This window comes from Rana temporaria, chromosome 2 (assembly GCF_905171775.1).
Source record: "Rana temporaria chromosome 2, aRanTem1.1, whole genome shotgun sequence".
Taxonomy (NCBI): domain Eukaryota; kingdom Metazoa; phylum Chordata; class Amphibia; order Anura; family Ranidae; genus Rana; species Rana temporaria.
The window spans coordinates 216,273,584-216,288,045 of NC_053490.1; the positions used below are offsets into that span (position 1 = coordinate 216,273,584).

The following is a 14,462-nucleotide window of genomic DNA, read 5'->3' on the forward strand; positions in this document are numbered from 1 at the left end:
CAAGTAAATATAAATACGGTAGTAAATATTGTTAAATATATTTTTCACAGTTATGCTATGTAAAGGTGAACATGTAACAAATATAAAGTATGCATTATCCCAATGTGGCTTCAAAAGCTCAGATACACTTTAAAAAAGGCTGACAATAGAGAGATATAGCTAGATTCAGAGAGAGTTACGGTGACGTATCAGTAGATACGCCGTCGTAACTCTGAATCTACGCGTTGTAAATTTAAGCGTATTCTGGAAACCAGATACGCTTAAATTAGGCTAAGATACGAGCAGTGTAAGTCTCTTACGCCGTCGTATCTTGGGGTGCATATTTACGCTAGCCGCTAGGTGGCGCTTCCATTGTGTTCCGCGTCGAATAAGCAAATGAGCAAGATACGCAGATTCACGAACGTACGTGCGCCCGTCGCAATTAGTTACGCCGTTTACGTAAGAGATACGCCGGCGTAAAGATAAAGCTGCTCCCTAGGTGGCGCAGCCCATGCAAGGTATGGACGTCTGGTATGATGGATTTGGGAGGGGAGCTCATGTAATTTTTTTTGAGGTGCAAGATCCCCCCAAAATCCATACTAGAACCGTAGGGCCTGGTATCGATTGTAGGGGGGAATCTTACACATTTATTGTTACGGCGGGCTCTTTTGTAAATTCTGCTGCTAGCAGGGAATCCCTGGCTGACAGCAGATGATGATTGTTAGTAATGCAGTGGGTGCCGGCTCTTTATCAACAAGCTATTTATTGGTTGTTAAAGTGGAACTTCCGCTGATCTGCTACCTCCCCCCCTCCGGTGCCACATTTGGCACCTTTCAGGGGGGTTAGGGTAGTCGGTACCTGTTTTTGACAGGTACCCTGTTCCCACTTCCATCGGACCTCACCGCAAAGAGGTACGTCAGAGGTCCGGCTCCCCCTTTTCCTCCCTCCTCTTTCTCCCGCCGCCGGGCCAGTAAAGGAGTGCAGCGCGATTCGCACTTGTGCAGTAGGGACCCAGCTGTGAAGTCTAAAGGCTTTTTTTTCAGGTTTTTGTTCAGTGAATTTACTTTTATTTGCTTCTAGGCAGTATTTACCCATTAATCCTTTGTTTTTTGGTAAATACTGCTTAAACCTATAGTGAACGGAGATTATATATATATTGAATGCGATATTTGGATACATGACCCAAATTTTGCAAATATTCTTTAGTGGATTGAGCCTTAGGCCCCTCATGCAGCTGAGAAGAGAGGTCATGTGATCACTTACGAAAAAAGAAAAATAAAGTATTTAGAATGTTTTATATATATATATATATATATATATATATATATATATATATATATATATATATATATAGATTGATAGATAGATAGATAGATAGATAGATAGATAGATAGATAGATAGATAGATAGATACAATAAGTTTTAAACGCAACAATATTTTTCTAGGTGATATTGGCATGAAATTGTCACCACATGTCAGAAACAACCCATGCAATCCATACATACAAAAAAAAAAAGTTCAGAAATTAAGTTATGTGTAATAAAATGAAACGAAAAGTATTGAACACGCTAACTGAAATGTATTTATTACTCCGTACAAAATCTTTTTTTGGTAATGAAAGCTTCAAGATGCCTCATGTATGGAGAAACGAGTCGCACGCATTGCTCAGGTGTGATTTTAGCCCATTCTTCCACACAGTCTTCAAATCTTGAAGTTTTTGCGAGCCTCTTCTATGAACTTTGATCTTTAGTTCTTTTCATAGATATTCTATTGGATTCAAGTCAGGTGATTGGCTGGGCCATTCTAGCAGCTTTATTTTCTTTTGTTAAAACCATTCGAGAGTTTCCTAGGCCTTGTGTTTGGGATCATTGTCTTGCAGAAATGTCCACCCTCGTTTCATCTTCATCATCCTGGTAGGTGGCAGCAGATTTTTATTAAGAATGTCTTGGTACATGTTTCCATTCATCCTTCCTTCATTAATATGATGTTCCCACCTTCAAACTTCACTGTTGGTATGGTGGTGTTTTTGGGGTGATGTGCAGTGCCATTTGACCTCTAAACATGGTGCGTATTATGGCATCCAAAGAGTTAAATTTTGGTCTCATCTGTCCAGATTATATTCTCCTAGTATTTCACAGGCTTGTCAAAATGTTGTGCAGCAAACTTTAAACAAGCTTCAACATGCTTTTTGATGGAGGGAATCTCCTATCGCGGGCGGGTGTCATATGACGTCCTGCGCTACCCGCACGCAGTCACCGGGTCACTAAGGAGCCGATGCGCGCTCCCGCGATCGCTCGTGACAGAGCAGGAACAGGGATCTGTGTATGTAAACACACAGATCCACGTCCTGTCAGGGGAGAAGACACAGATCGTGTGTTCCTAGTATATAGGAACACCAATTAGTCTCCTTCCCCAGTCAATCCCATCGTCCCACAGCTAGAACACACAGTCAGGGAACACATTTAACCCATTGATTGCCCCCTAGTGTTAACCCCTTTCCTGCCAAGTGACATCTATACATTAATCAGTGGCTAGAAGAATACATATTGGCCTAAACTTAAGACTTTTTATTTTTTTTTTAAAAATTGGGATATTTATTGTAGCAAAAAGTAAAAAATATTATATTTTTTCAAAATTGTCTGTTTTTGTTGTTCATAGCGCAAACAATAAAAGCCACAGAGGTGATTAAATACCACCAAAATATAGCTCTATTTGTGTACAAATTGGGTACAATGTTGCATGACTGTGCAATTTTCATTTATAATGTTACAGCGATGAAAGCTGAAAATTGGCCTGGGCAGGAAGGGGGTGAAAGTGCCCGGTATTGAAGTGGATAAACAATGGATTCTTGCATAGTGATTGTGCATATAAGCCATGGCGGTTGAGTGCATTACTTTTTTTTTCTTTGAAACAATTGTACCTGCTAATTCCAGGGCTTTTCCAGGACTCTTTTGATAATTATTTTCACTCCTCTGTCAGAAATTTTGCGAGGAGCACCTGGTCATGGTCGGTTTATGGTGAAATTATGTTCCTTTAAATTCCAGATTATGGCCCCAACAGTGCTCACTGGAACAGTCAGAAATTTAGACATTCTTCTGTAACCAATGCCATCAGTATGTTTTGCAATAATAAGGTTGCGAAGGTCTTGAGATAGCTGTTTGCTTTTACCCATCATGAGATGTTTCTTGTGTGATACCTAGCTAAAAAGATACCTTTTTATAGGTAGTTGAGACGGTACCAGCTGATATTAATTTGCACTGACAAGGGGCAGGATTGATTTCTAATTGCTGGTAGATTTCAGCTGGTGTCTTGGCGTTCCGTGCCGTTTTGCACCTCCCTTTCTTCATGCTTTCAATACTTTTTCCCTGTGTCATTCCTTTTTATTAAGCATAACTTGATTTCCGAACTTATTTGTTTTGGATTCCTTGTATGAATGGATTGCATGGGTTGCTACCGACGTGGTGAACATCTCATGCCAATAGCACCTTTAGAATATATTTACCTAGAAAAAAGGTGACGTGTTGAATACTTATTTTACCCGCTGTATATGTATATATATATATATATATATATATATATATATATATATATATATATATATATATATATATATATATATAAAATTATATATATACATACACACAAACAAAAATGTTTTAACTTGGATTTCTATTTTAAACTGAATGGGTTGTTTTACAAGGCAAAGGTTCACATATACTTTAGGAACATGAGTTGATCCTACTCCCCAACTGGATAATTGTGACAAGATCAGGAGATGACTGACATTTGAACAGAAGCTTGATAAATCATTTCCGAGGGAACAAACAAATAACTAGATACAAATTCTTCAGCTGCTGTCACTGACTTATGAGCCTGGGTGTTTAGATGTTCCCCAGCTGTCCTCCATAGATATTACTTGTTTGGTGAAAGAGAGCATAAATTATACTGGCATGATCACTTAAAAAAAAGACATTGATCAGGTTGTACCCATTTGTCAGAATGCCATATAATGTACATGGCCAAATGTGTAAAATTAGCCAAAACACTACACAGCATAAATACAGTGCTATACAAAAAACAATCCTCAGTATCTACTATCTTAGCTAATAGTAGTTAGTCACATTTAATTGGACTTTTACTGTAATTTTGGAGATCTTTCCATGCTTATCAAAACAGCTTCTTTAGGCCTACTGAATGTTACAAACAATAACTCATGTACAGGGGCGGACTGACCATTCGAGCACTCGGGCACTGCCCGAGGGCCCCATGCCACTAGGGGGCCCCATCAGGTTTGCCAGCCTCAGTAAAACCAGGGACAGTATGTATGTATGTTTTTTTTTTTACATCTGTCCCTGAAATGTCCCTTACCGACATCCTTTTTGTCTAAAAATCCCAAAATTGTAGCTGCCCCGCCTCTCCAGTACCTTTTCAGTGTGTGCAAGTGTATTCTGTGTGTATGTATACTGTGTATGCATACTGTATGTGTGTGTGTGTTTACTGTGTGGCCCCATAATCTATTGCCTGGGGGCCCCATAATCTCCTATTGCCCTGGGGCCCCATGAGTTTTCAGTCCGCCCCTGCTCATGTAATTAAAGCGGAGGTCCACCCGAAAAAAAAAAGCCAGCAGCTACAAATACTGCAGCTGCTGACTTTTAATAAATGGATACTTACCTGTCCAGAGCGCCTGTGATGTCGGCAGCCAAGGCCGAGCAATCACTCGTCTCTCTGCTGCCCTCGCCGACATCCTTGGTAAGGGAATCAGGAAGTGAGTCGTTGCGGCTTCACTGCCCGGTTCCCTACTGTGCAATGCGCGAGCCGCACGGCGCCGTCCTCACTGGTCCCCGCTGTCTCCCGTGACAGTGTGTTTCCCAGAAGATAGCGGGGGGTGACGCGAAGAGGCATCACTCCCGCGGGAGTCTATTCCCGGAAATGGGTGCAAATACCTGTATTATACAGGTATCTGCACCCCCTCTCCCCTGAAAGGTGCCAAATGTGACACCGGAGGAGGCGAGGGTTCCGAAAAGCGGAGGTTCAATTTTTGTGTGGACCTCCACTTTAAAGGTTTTGCAAACTTTCACTCCTCCCGTAATGTTCTTAGACAATTGATGTCTGCCTTGACACATTCCATGGTTACTGGATTAGGGTGATGGAACTACCTTTTGGATATAAATATTAATGTGTGTTCCTGATAGTCAGAACCATTACCTGATGGTTTACTTACCTTGTCCCTGGATCCAGCGATGCCACTGCGCTGTGTGAGCGAGCGGGACCTTGTGCGAGCGACGTTACGACGCACGGGAGCGGAGAACGGCGCCAAATTCAAAAAGGTAAACAAACACATTACATACAGTATACTGTAATCTTATAGATTACAGTACTGTATGTAAAAAATGCACACCCCTTGCCCCTAGTGGTCTGCCCAGTGTTCTGCATGCACTTTTATATAATAAAAACTGTTCTTTCTGCCTGCAAACTGTAGATTGTCCATAGCAACCAAAAGTGTCCCTTTATGTCAAAAATGGTTTTAGAGCAGCTAGAAAACAGCGATAATAAATTGTAATCGCTTGCAGAATTGTGCGATAGCGATTTGTGGGGAAATTCGTCATAAAAAAATAAAAGTAACGACAGTGACAATTCTGCAACTGACCAAATTTCAGTGATTTTGATTTGATTACATTATTGAATTTTTTTTATTATAATTATATTATTATTTGTTATAATTATTTATAATTATTTATTATATTATAATTTCTAATTTTGTTTTTAAAAAAAAATCATACCCGGGATGCCTACTAGACTCTTGTTTGGTCAGATTTAAGTGAGTTATTCCTAAGAATTACAGACCTACAGTATAAAACGCCAAATTTCCTTGTAAATAATGGTACCGCTTTCAGCACCTAAAATTTGAAATAATCATACCGCCAGGGAGGTTAAGATAGAACACGTAAAGTTAGGATTAATCCCCCACAGAGAATTTTTTTAAATAAACTGAATGATTTTGTGATCTAATGGGATACACATACAAAATTTGCGGTATATAATAAATGGTAGTTAGACTTTGATGGCAAGCTGCCAGCCTAAAGTTTATACATACATGCGTGTTTTTATAGCACGGGTGCCTGCCTGCATGCTTTGCATATACCCCTGGTACAAAAGTTGGCAAGGTGGAAATGGTTGACAGGATCACTTTCAGAACAAGTGTCCCTTTGAACTGAAGTTCTTTCTCTCTCTCTGCCCTAGTACAACACTTTCCAGCTCGGATATTGTGTGACTGGGAAGGTATTTTCAGCTTACTGTACTAAGAAGATGGTATCAGAATGTGCAGGCCAATACCCACATGGCTGATGTTACCCAAATGGTGCTACTCTGTCTCTTGCCTGTACTCTAGATCCAATTTAATGCTCAAAGCTTTTTCTCCTAGGTATATGTGTCAGGTCCTAGTTTTAGATACTGTAATATCCAAATATTGCAGTATTACATGTGGGAAAGTAATTTTTTCACATAGGTCAGTTGTTAATTTGTGACTATCTGACTTCTGTACATGGAATCTGATCTATGTATGCATGTTTGTGTCTTTTCTCTAAATTTGAATTCTGGATATGGCATTTTTACTTGCACCAATGTTACTTACTTGCACCAATATTATGCATGTACCACACCTGTGCGATCAAAATCGCTGAAATAAACACCACTATTCCAGTGATCTCCACTTGCTTTCAGGTCCTGCTGCATGAGGCATGAGGCGGAGAGCATGATGTCACCATACCACCTCGTCCAATCAAAGAACACTTTGCAATCATTGAGAAACTGTAAAGCATTCTTTGAATGCAGCCCCTGCCGAGCGGATGACCTCCTGTGTTCAGAATGCAGCAGAGCAGCAGGGCAGCTGCTCAGCACAGAACCTGGAAGTAAGTAGAGATCATAGGTGTGCAGAATTCGCACCACACTAGTGTGAATCCGGCCTTAATGTTCGTGGTATGATGTAATGGTGGGCAGGACAGACTAGGAGTCTCCTGACCTGTCTATCAACTTATGTCGTGATAGTTAGAAGGAGAGATCGGGAGTCTGAGACCCCCAATTCCCACCCACTGCAGTGAGAGATAAAATGTTGATGCTGCTGCTTAATTATTAAAGTGTAAGTAGCAGCACAGCAGCCATTTATCTTACATAGGATATAGTTGAAAGCCCTGGAAGTGTTGCATTCCAATAAAGATTTATTGCTAACTGCTACTTTGCTTGAAAAAAAAACTTATTTGATAAAGATGGGGTCAGGCTTATTGAATAATGATTACAAGTTTCTGCCTGGAGTTTAAATTTAACTGTCTACTACAGGAATTCTTCCTACCAGATCTAATTTCTGACACTCTCTCTAACAGATTAATGACTGCCTGTTATGGCTAGTGGTGCAATAAAAGCTGATTAAGGGACTTGGAAAAAAATAATAAAATTTCCAGGTCTTCAAGATAAGATTGTGGGAAAGGCTGACAATGACTACATGTATTATTTTATTGCTCGCTACTTACAAAGTGCCTGTTACCACTTATGGAAATCTTTCTCTAAATTCTATGTTTTGCAAAACACTGAGATCTTTTTATTATTCTTATTCGCAATTGTTTATGCACTTTTTATATGCATACCTCAAGAACCCACATATACAGTTTTGCTGTTGGCAGTGTAAGCCCTCTTCCACACAGGCAGACTCCGTCGCTACGGAGACCGCCAGCTCCCGCCGTCTCAGCGGGAGATCTCTCCGCTGATCTCCGCTGAGCCGGCAGATGACAAGTCCCTCTCTGCTCACTGAGCGGGGAGGGGCTTGTGCAGCGCCGCTGTCTCCTATGGGGAGATCTTCTAGACCCAGCGCGTCGTGGATCAGGGTAAAGTAAGGTGACCAGATTTTTTAAATTAAATCCGGGGACATTTTTTTTTATTGGCAAATGGTAAACAATTTTATACGCACATTTTACTCAAATTATATATGCAGTCAGTAGTGAAGCGTGGGTTGTCAGCACCCGGGACAAAGCAAAAAATTTGCACCCCCCACCAGACTTTTAGCACTCCCTGAGTCCCTTCCACTAGTACAGTAGTACTGACCAACTTGATTCCTACACTGACATACCTGACCACTGCACTAACCTATCTGATTCCTACACTGACCACTACACTGACCTACCTGATTTCTACACTGACCTACCTGATTTCTACCGCGACATCACTGAAGTCCCGATGCGCGTGCCTGGCGGCCGCGATGTCCGCCGGGAACCCGCAATCGGCAGATACACAGACAAGGACGTGGATCTGTGTGGGTCACTGATTGTCTAGATTAGATGTTTTTTTCTAATCAGACATTTAGCAGACCAAATAGTGATTAATATACATTTTTATTGTATTATTAATATAAATAAAATTGATAAAATTCAACTTTGAATGCAGATTTTTCAACATAAAGGAGTTTACAAGAAATGCTGATAGTAGGATTTGGGACATTTTTAAACTGTTAACTTTCATTCTACTTCAATAATGCCCACTGATTATTGAAGCCTGTCATTTTATACCAAACTTTGTGTAGCGCCTGTGTACTTTCAAGTACCGGTGCTATTCTAAATTTAAGGGGGATGAGAGAGTTAGTTAGCTCTCATCCAGTTGATTTGTTCAAATTGGGTCTCTGCTTTAGCTGGGCTGTGCTGTGGGCTCATTCTGTTGTTGCTGGGGTGTTGTACCGCCCCGGGGCGACAGGTGGCAGCAGTGTAGTTCAGGCGAGATGGCCTACCAGGCCGGGGTGCGCGTGCCACGCAGTGTTCCTGGTCCCGGGACCATGTCGTTCCGGAACATTTAAAGCTGTGGCGGGGCCCCAGTATTCGACTGGGTCCCCAAATTCTGAGAGGATCCCAAGCGAGATAGCTGTTCGATGGGGAGTCCGCCTGAGGAGAGCCAAGAGAGGCTGGCGATCCAACAGGGCCTAGACAATCCATCAGGGATCAAGGTAACCGGACACTGAGAGGTTGGATGTCAGCAACCTGTCAGTCAGTAGCCTGAGGAAAATACTACCTGAAGGTGATTCTAACACAGATTCTACCAAGGAGGATTGTCTCCATAATCTAAGTTCTAGGGAGGGTCTGTGGCAGAGATCTTTTCCCTCAAAGTTCCGAGTGATACTCTGGCTGCCAGGTCGGTGTGAGAGGCCTGTCCAGGTACACTATACCCACTCCGGCTGGAGTGGCGACAAAAGTAAAGTATCGTTGGAAGCAGGATTGTTTCCGTAACCTTCAGCCTGAATCTGTTATCTCTCCTCACCCATCTTTGCTATCTACCTCAAGTTTACTGTTTACCGTGTTGGGTAAAATAAAAGCACAAGAAAAGACATCTGCTGTGTGGACATTCCATTTGCTAAGGCTCTCATCATCTACCCTAGACACTCACAGAGGTAACACGCCATCCCAATCTATAACCAGCGGCTCCTTCGGGGGTGAGCGCTACATTTAATTTCAGTTTCCAAAAATCCACATATTTCAGAAAAGTGTGTCCTTTTCTAATCTAAAACCTTGGTTGTTGTACTGTATATGAATTGTTTAATTGTCATTATAAAATCAAAGACACTGGTAATCACTAGAACCCAAATTTTCTCCAAACCTCATCATCAGACAATCCATTGAAAATCAGACAGTAATCTCCCCTGGTTGGGCCTTTTACTAACTTTTAGGGAATGCCTTTCAATGCCTCCAACATATCTCTGTGTAAAGCACAGCAACCTAATGTAGCTTTAGAGGATAACAAAGTGGTGAAGGGCACTTTAGAGAGGTTCATGACTTGTTATTCCATATAGAGATTTTTTAACATCTTAAAGTGGTTGTGAAATCAATTTTCTCATTAAAATAAAAAAGAGGGTATATATACATGCTCTGTGCAACTGTACTGCACAAAGCGACCCTTTACCTCCTCTTCTGGACTCCCCCGTTGGTGCACTGTGCTCCTCGTCTCCTGCGTCTGCCCCCATAGTAAGCCATAAGCTATGTGGGCACATGTGCGGGTGCATGTCCAAGCCCGGCTGTGTGCGGCCATAGACAAACAGTGAGTGATGAATGATCTGTCTGCCAAGCCTCTAACTGAACTCAGTGGCCGAAAGCTTTGTTTGTGTTATTGCACAGCATTCTTCTTTGGCAAATATTCCCAATATATGTGTCAAGTCTTATACTAATGTAGCACTACCCCCAGAGGAGCTGCTGGATTATTACCTCTTGGCTCCTCTGAAATTCCTAGGGGTGAATGGTGCGTATTGCATATAGTAGAAGTAAAGGAATGTCCACGACAGGTGCTCTTTGCTGTGCTCTTTATTACCCAGCCGGGAAAAAAACAGTAAACTTGTGGTGAGGAAAGTAAAGTTGAAGAAGAATGGAGAATAGCAGATTCAGGCGTGCTAATAGGAAACAGTCCTGCTCCCAAACGTAACCCTTCTGTGCACCACTCCCGCCGGAGTGGGCCTAGCGTACCAGGACAGACCTCTCTCACTGACCTGGCAGCCGGAGTATCACTCGAACAGTTGTAGGATAAAGCCTCTGCCACAGACCCTCCTTAGTGAACTTGTACTTGAGAAAGAGCCTCTGCCACAGACTCCCATCGGTGAGCCTCAGAAAGACATCCCTGCCACAGGTCCTCTCTGGATTGACTTCTTGGAGATATCCCTCCTTAGATGAGTTATGCCTGGATCTCCTTCAACTTGTCGCCCAGGTACCAACTGATAGGTGATCAATCCCTCAGTGTGCGGCTACCTTCATCCCCGGTGGTCCGTCCAAGCCCTTTTGGACCGCCAGCCTCTCAATGGCACTCCTCGGACCAACTCCCCACCAAACAGCAGTACAGCAGTACAGCTTGGGATCTTCAGAAGTGGGAACCCAGTCACTCACAGGGTCCCCATCGCTGTTTAAATGCTCCGGACCAGCATGGTCCCGGAACCAGGAACACAGCGTGGCACGCACGCCCCAGACAGGTAGGCCATAGTGCTAACTAGCACCAGTACTATAAAGTACATAGGTGCTACACTAATATATAGGAGGGATCTAACTGAAGATAAAACATAAAAAAGAAGATGCTTATAAAGCAAACATCCACAACAGGGTAAGTGTAATAAGATGTTAGTCATAATGAGTGTTACTATACAATCATCCAGGTTCAAAATTTCAAGTCCTGAGCTACGAGCTTAAGGGTTACTCGCCACCAGTTGCCCCACCCATCCCTTACACTGCCCCGCCCCTAATTCCGCCCCTAAACATGCCCTCATAAATTAACTAATGAAATAACACTTAAATGTTTTATGCAAATTTAAGTTCTAAGTTTCATTTCAATAGCAGTGTGTTCCTGCCGCTTGGCATCGCATACAGATCTGCCCCCTGGTCGGGGAACTTTGATACATGTCATTCGTCCCAGGTGATCTGTCAAAGTCCCGGGACCAGGGGACTGTGTGTGACAGTGAGCGCGGGAAACACTCTGCTATTGAAATGAAAGCTGCTAGTGATGTTACCCACACTCTAATGATCCGGCCACCTGCTCTCCTCTCTTCCCCCTCTGAGTGCTGCGAGAAGGACTCCCATACAACCTGCCGGCTGGCGGTGCTCGCTCCCAGGCAGCCCACGCTTGCCAGCCCTCAAAATCCACTTGCAAAATGCGAGCAGGTGAGTTAAATTTTTGAGGGCTGCAATCATAATGACATATATTGTAAATAAAAAAACAAACTATGATCATTGTAAGAATCCTAACATTTAGGCAAATACAGTGTAATACAGTATAATTATTTCGATATTTAATACAAGTTGAATTACTTACGCCATAATACCTGAAAGATGGAACATTTCTGCAGTTAAGTATGACAAATAGCTGTACAGAAAAACAAAGAGCGGCTCAATCACACGGATATTGCGAGTGAAGCGGGTGGTGAAGGCAGCTACAAATCCGAAAATTATTCCAATTAAAACTCCTCCTATTCCCACCAGAAAAAAACTTGCCATTCCAGAAAAGATATCCACTGTCTCAATTGTTTTCATCTCACAAAATGATTTGAATAAATTATACAGCACCTAGAAGCAGAAAGAGATGCAGAATGTAAGACATGTTTTGCGACACAGATTAATTTACAGAAGCTGATACATGATGATTTTTTATTTTAGATTTGTCTGTTTTTTATTGCTGTTTGTATCCCTGGGAGGATTTTCCCCCTCTATTTGTCCTGGTGACCATTGCTACTGTGATAAGAAATCCAAAGACCTTCAGGTGGCACTGTGAAAGAGAAAATCCCTCCTAACGTTGGAGAGCTTTCCTACTTTGCATCTTTGGGTCAGGAAAAAATCTCCCCAACAGAACAGACAACTCTACAATAGTGATGAGCTTTATAAGCTTTATGTTCGAGTCGAACATGAGTTGGGGGACACTCTTTAAAAGTCTATGGGAGAAATCAAAAGTGTTAATTTTAAAGGTTAATATGCAAGTTATTGTCATAAAAAGTGTTTGGGGACCTGTGTCCTGCCCCAGGAGACATGTATCATTGCAAAAAAAAGTTGTACTTTTTTTCGGGAGCAGTGATTTTAATAATGCTAAAAGTGAAACAATAAAATAAAAAAAAACATGGTGTGGGGTCCCCCCCAAAAATCCATACCAGACCCTTTATCTGAGCATGCAACCTAGCAGGCCACAAGAAAAGAGGGGACGAGAGAGCGCCCCCTCCTGTACCGTACCAGGCCACATGCCCCCAACATGGGGAGGATGCTTTGGGGGTCTGTGACCCCCCCAAAGCACTTTGTCCCCATGTTGATGGGGACAAGGGCCTCATCCCTACAACCCTTGCCCGGTGGTTGTGGGGGTCTGTGGGCGGGGGGCTTTTTGTAATCTGGAAGCCCCCTTTAACAAAGGGAACCCCCAGATTCCGCCCCCCCTATGTGAATTGGTACCTCTACCATTTCACAAAAAAAGTGTCAAAAAAGGTAAAAAAAAAACACACAGACAGCTTGGGAAAAGTCCTTTAATAAAAAATAAAAAAAATTCCAGGGATGTACATCCTTCCACGACCCGGACCCGCGCTACTGCCGCTACCCACCGATACGAAAGATACAGCCTTCTCCATAGAAGGCTCCCGGGCGAATGATGCGTGGGCCATGTGACATTTCTTTTAAACCCGAGGGCGGGGCCACCCGTGACGTGGACGAGTGACCCTGCCCCGTTCTGACGTAACAGGGGTTTCCAGCAGCTTCCCCGTGGTGTCACAGGTGACCCCGCCCCCTCTGGTGCATCACGGGAGCATTCTATGGAAGCGGCTGTATCTTTCATGGTGGCGGGTAGTGCAGGTCTGGGTCGTGGAAGGATTTACATTGCTGGAATTTATTTTTTTATTTTGTATTAAAGGACTTTTCCCAAGCTGTCTGTGTGTTTTTTTACCTTTTTTTTAAACTTTTTTTGTGAAATGGTAGAGGTACAATAGGGGAGGGCGGAATCTGGGGGTCTCCTTTGTTAAAGGGGGCTTCCAGATTACGATAAGCCCCCCTACCCGCAGACCCACACAACCACCGGGCAAAGGTTGTGGGGATGAGGTCCTTGTCCCCATCAACATGGGGAAAAGTTGCTTTGGGGGGTCACAGACCCCCAAAGTTTCCTCCCCATGTTGAGGGCATGTGGCCTGATACGGTCCAGGAAGGGGGGCCACTCTCCTGTCCCCCCCTTTTTCTGCGGCCTGACAGGTTGCGTGCTCGGATAAAGGGTCTGGTATGGATTTTGGGGGGACTCCACGCCATTTTTTTTATTTTGCCGTGGAGTTCCCCTTAAAATCCATACCAGACCTGAAGGGCCTGGTATGGAATTTTGGGGGGAACCCCAAGTAATTTTTTTTTAAATTACGGGGGGTTCCCCTTAATTGCCATACTATACCCGAAGGGCCTGATATGGAATTTGGGGGGACCTCCACACATTTTTTTTTAATTTTGGTTCCCTACACAAAATGTCATTTTTGAAGGGAAAAAAAACTACTTGCGCTATTAATTAATTGTCGGGTCCCGGCATTACAGATAAAAGTCATTGAAAACCATTACCAGGCCAAAGGGCCTGGTAATGGACTGGGGGGGACTCCATTTTTTTCAGTGACTTTTCTCTGTATTGCCAGGACCGACAATTCATGAATGGCCGCAAGTGGTTTTAAATTACTTTTTTTCCTTCCGAAATTTCATTTTGTGCAGGGACAGTTCTAAACTCAGGAAATATGTGCTACTTTACATGCATACTTTAGACACCCCCCCAGGTATGAAATTTAAAGGAATATTTCACTTTTACAGTTGCAATAAGAAGTATGTGAACCCTTTTGGAATTATATGGATTTCTGCACAAATTGGTCATAAAATGTGATCTGATCTTCATCTAAGTCACAAAAATAGACAATCACAGTTTGCTTAAACTAATAACACACAAAGAACTAAATGTTACCATGTTTTTATTGAACGCATCATGTAAACAT

The 14,462-nt window shown here is 42.7% G+C and overlaps 1 protein-coding gene across 1 annotated transcript in view; it reads right to left on the reverse strand.

Annotated features, from left to right (window-relative positions):
- The window catches only part of LOC120926472 (sodium/hydrogen exchanger 2-like), a 150,587-nt gene that overhangs the window by 55,027 nt on the left and 81,098 nt on the right, over positions 1-14,462 (reverse strand). The window contains exon 3 of the mRNA XM_040336409.1: positions 11,795-12,045. Within this exon, the coding sequence (XP_040192343.1) occupies positions 11,795-12,045 (251 nt within the window). The remainder of the gene's footprint in view (positions 1-11,794; positions 12,046-14,462) is intronic.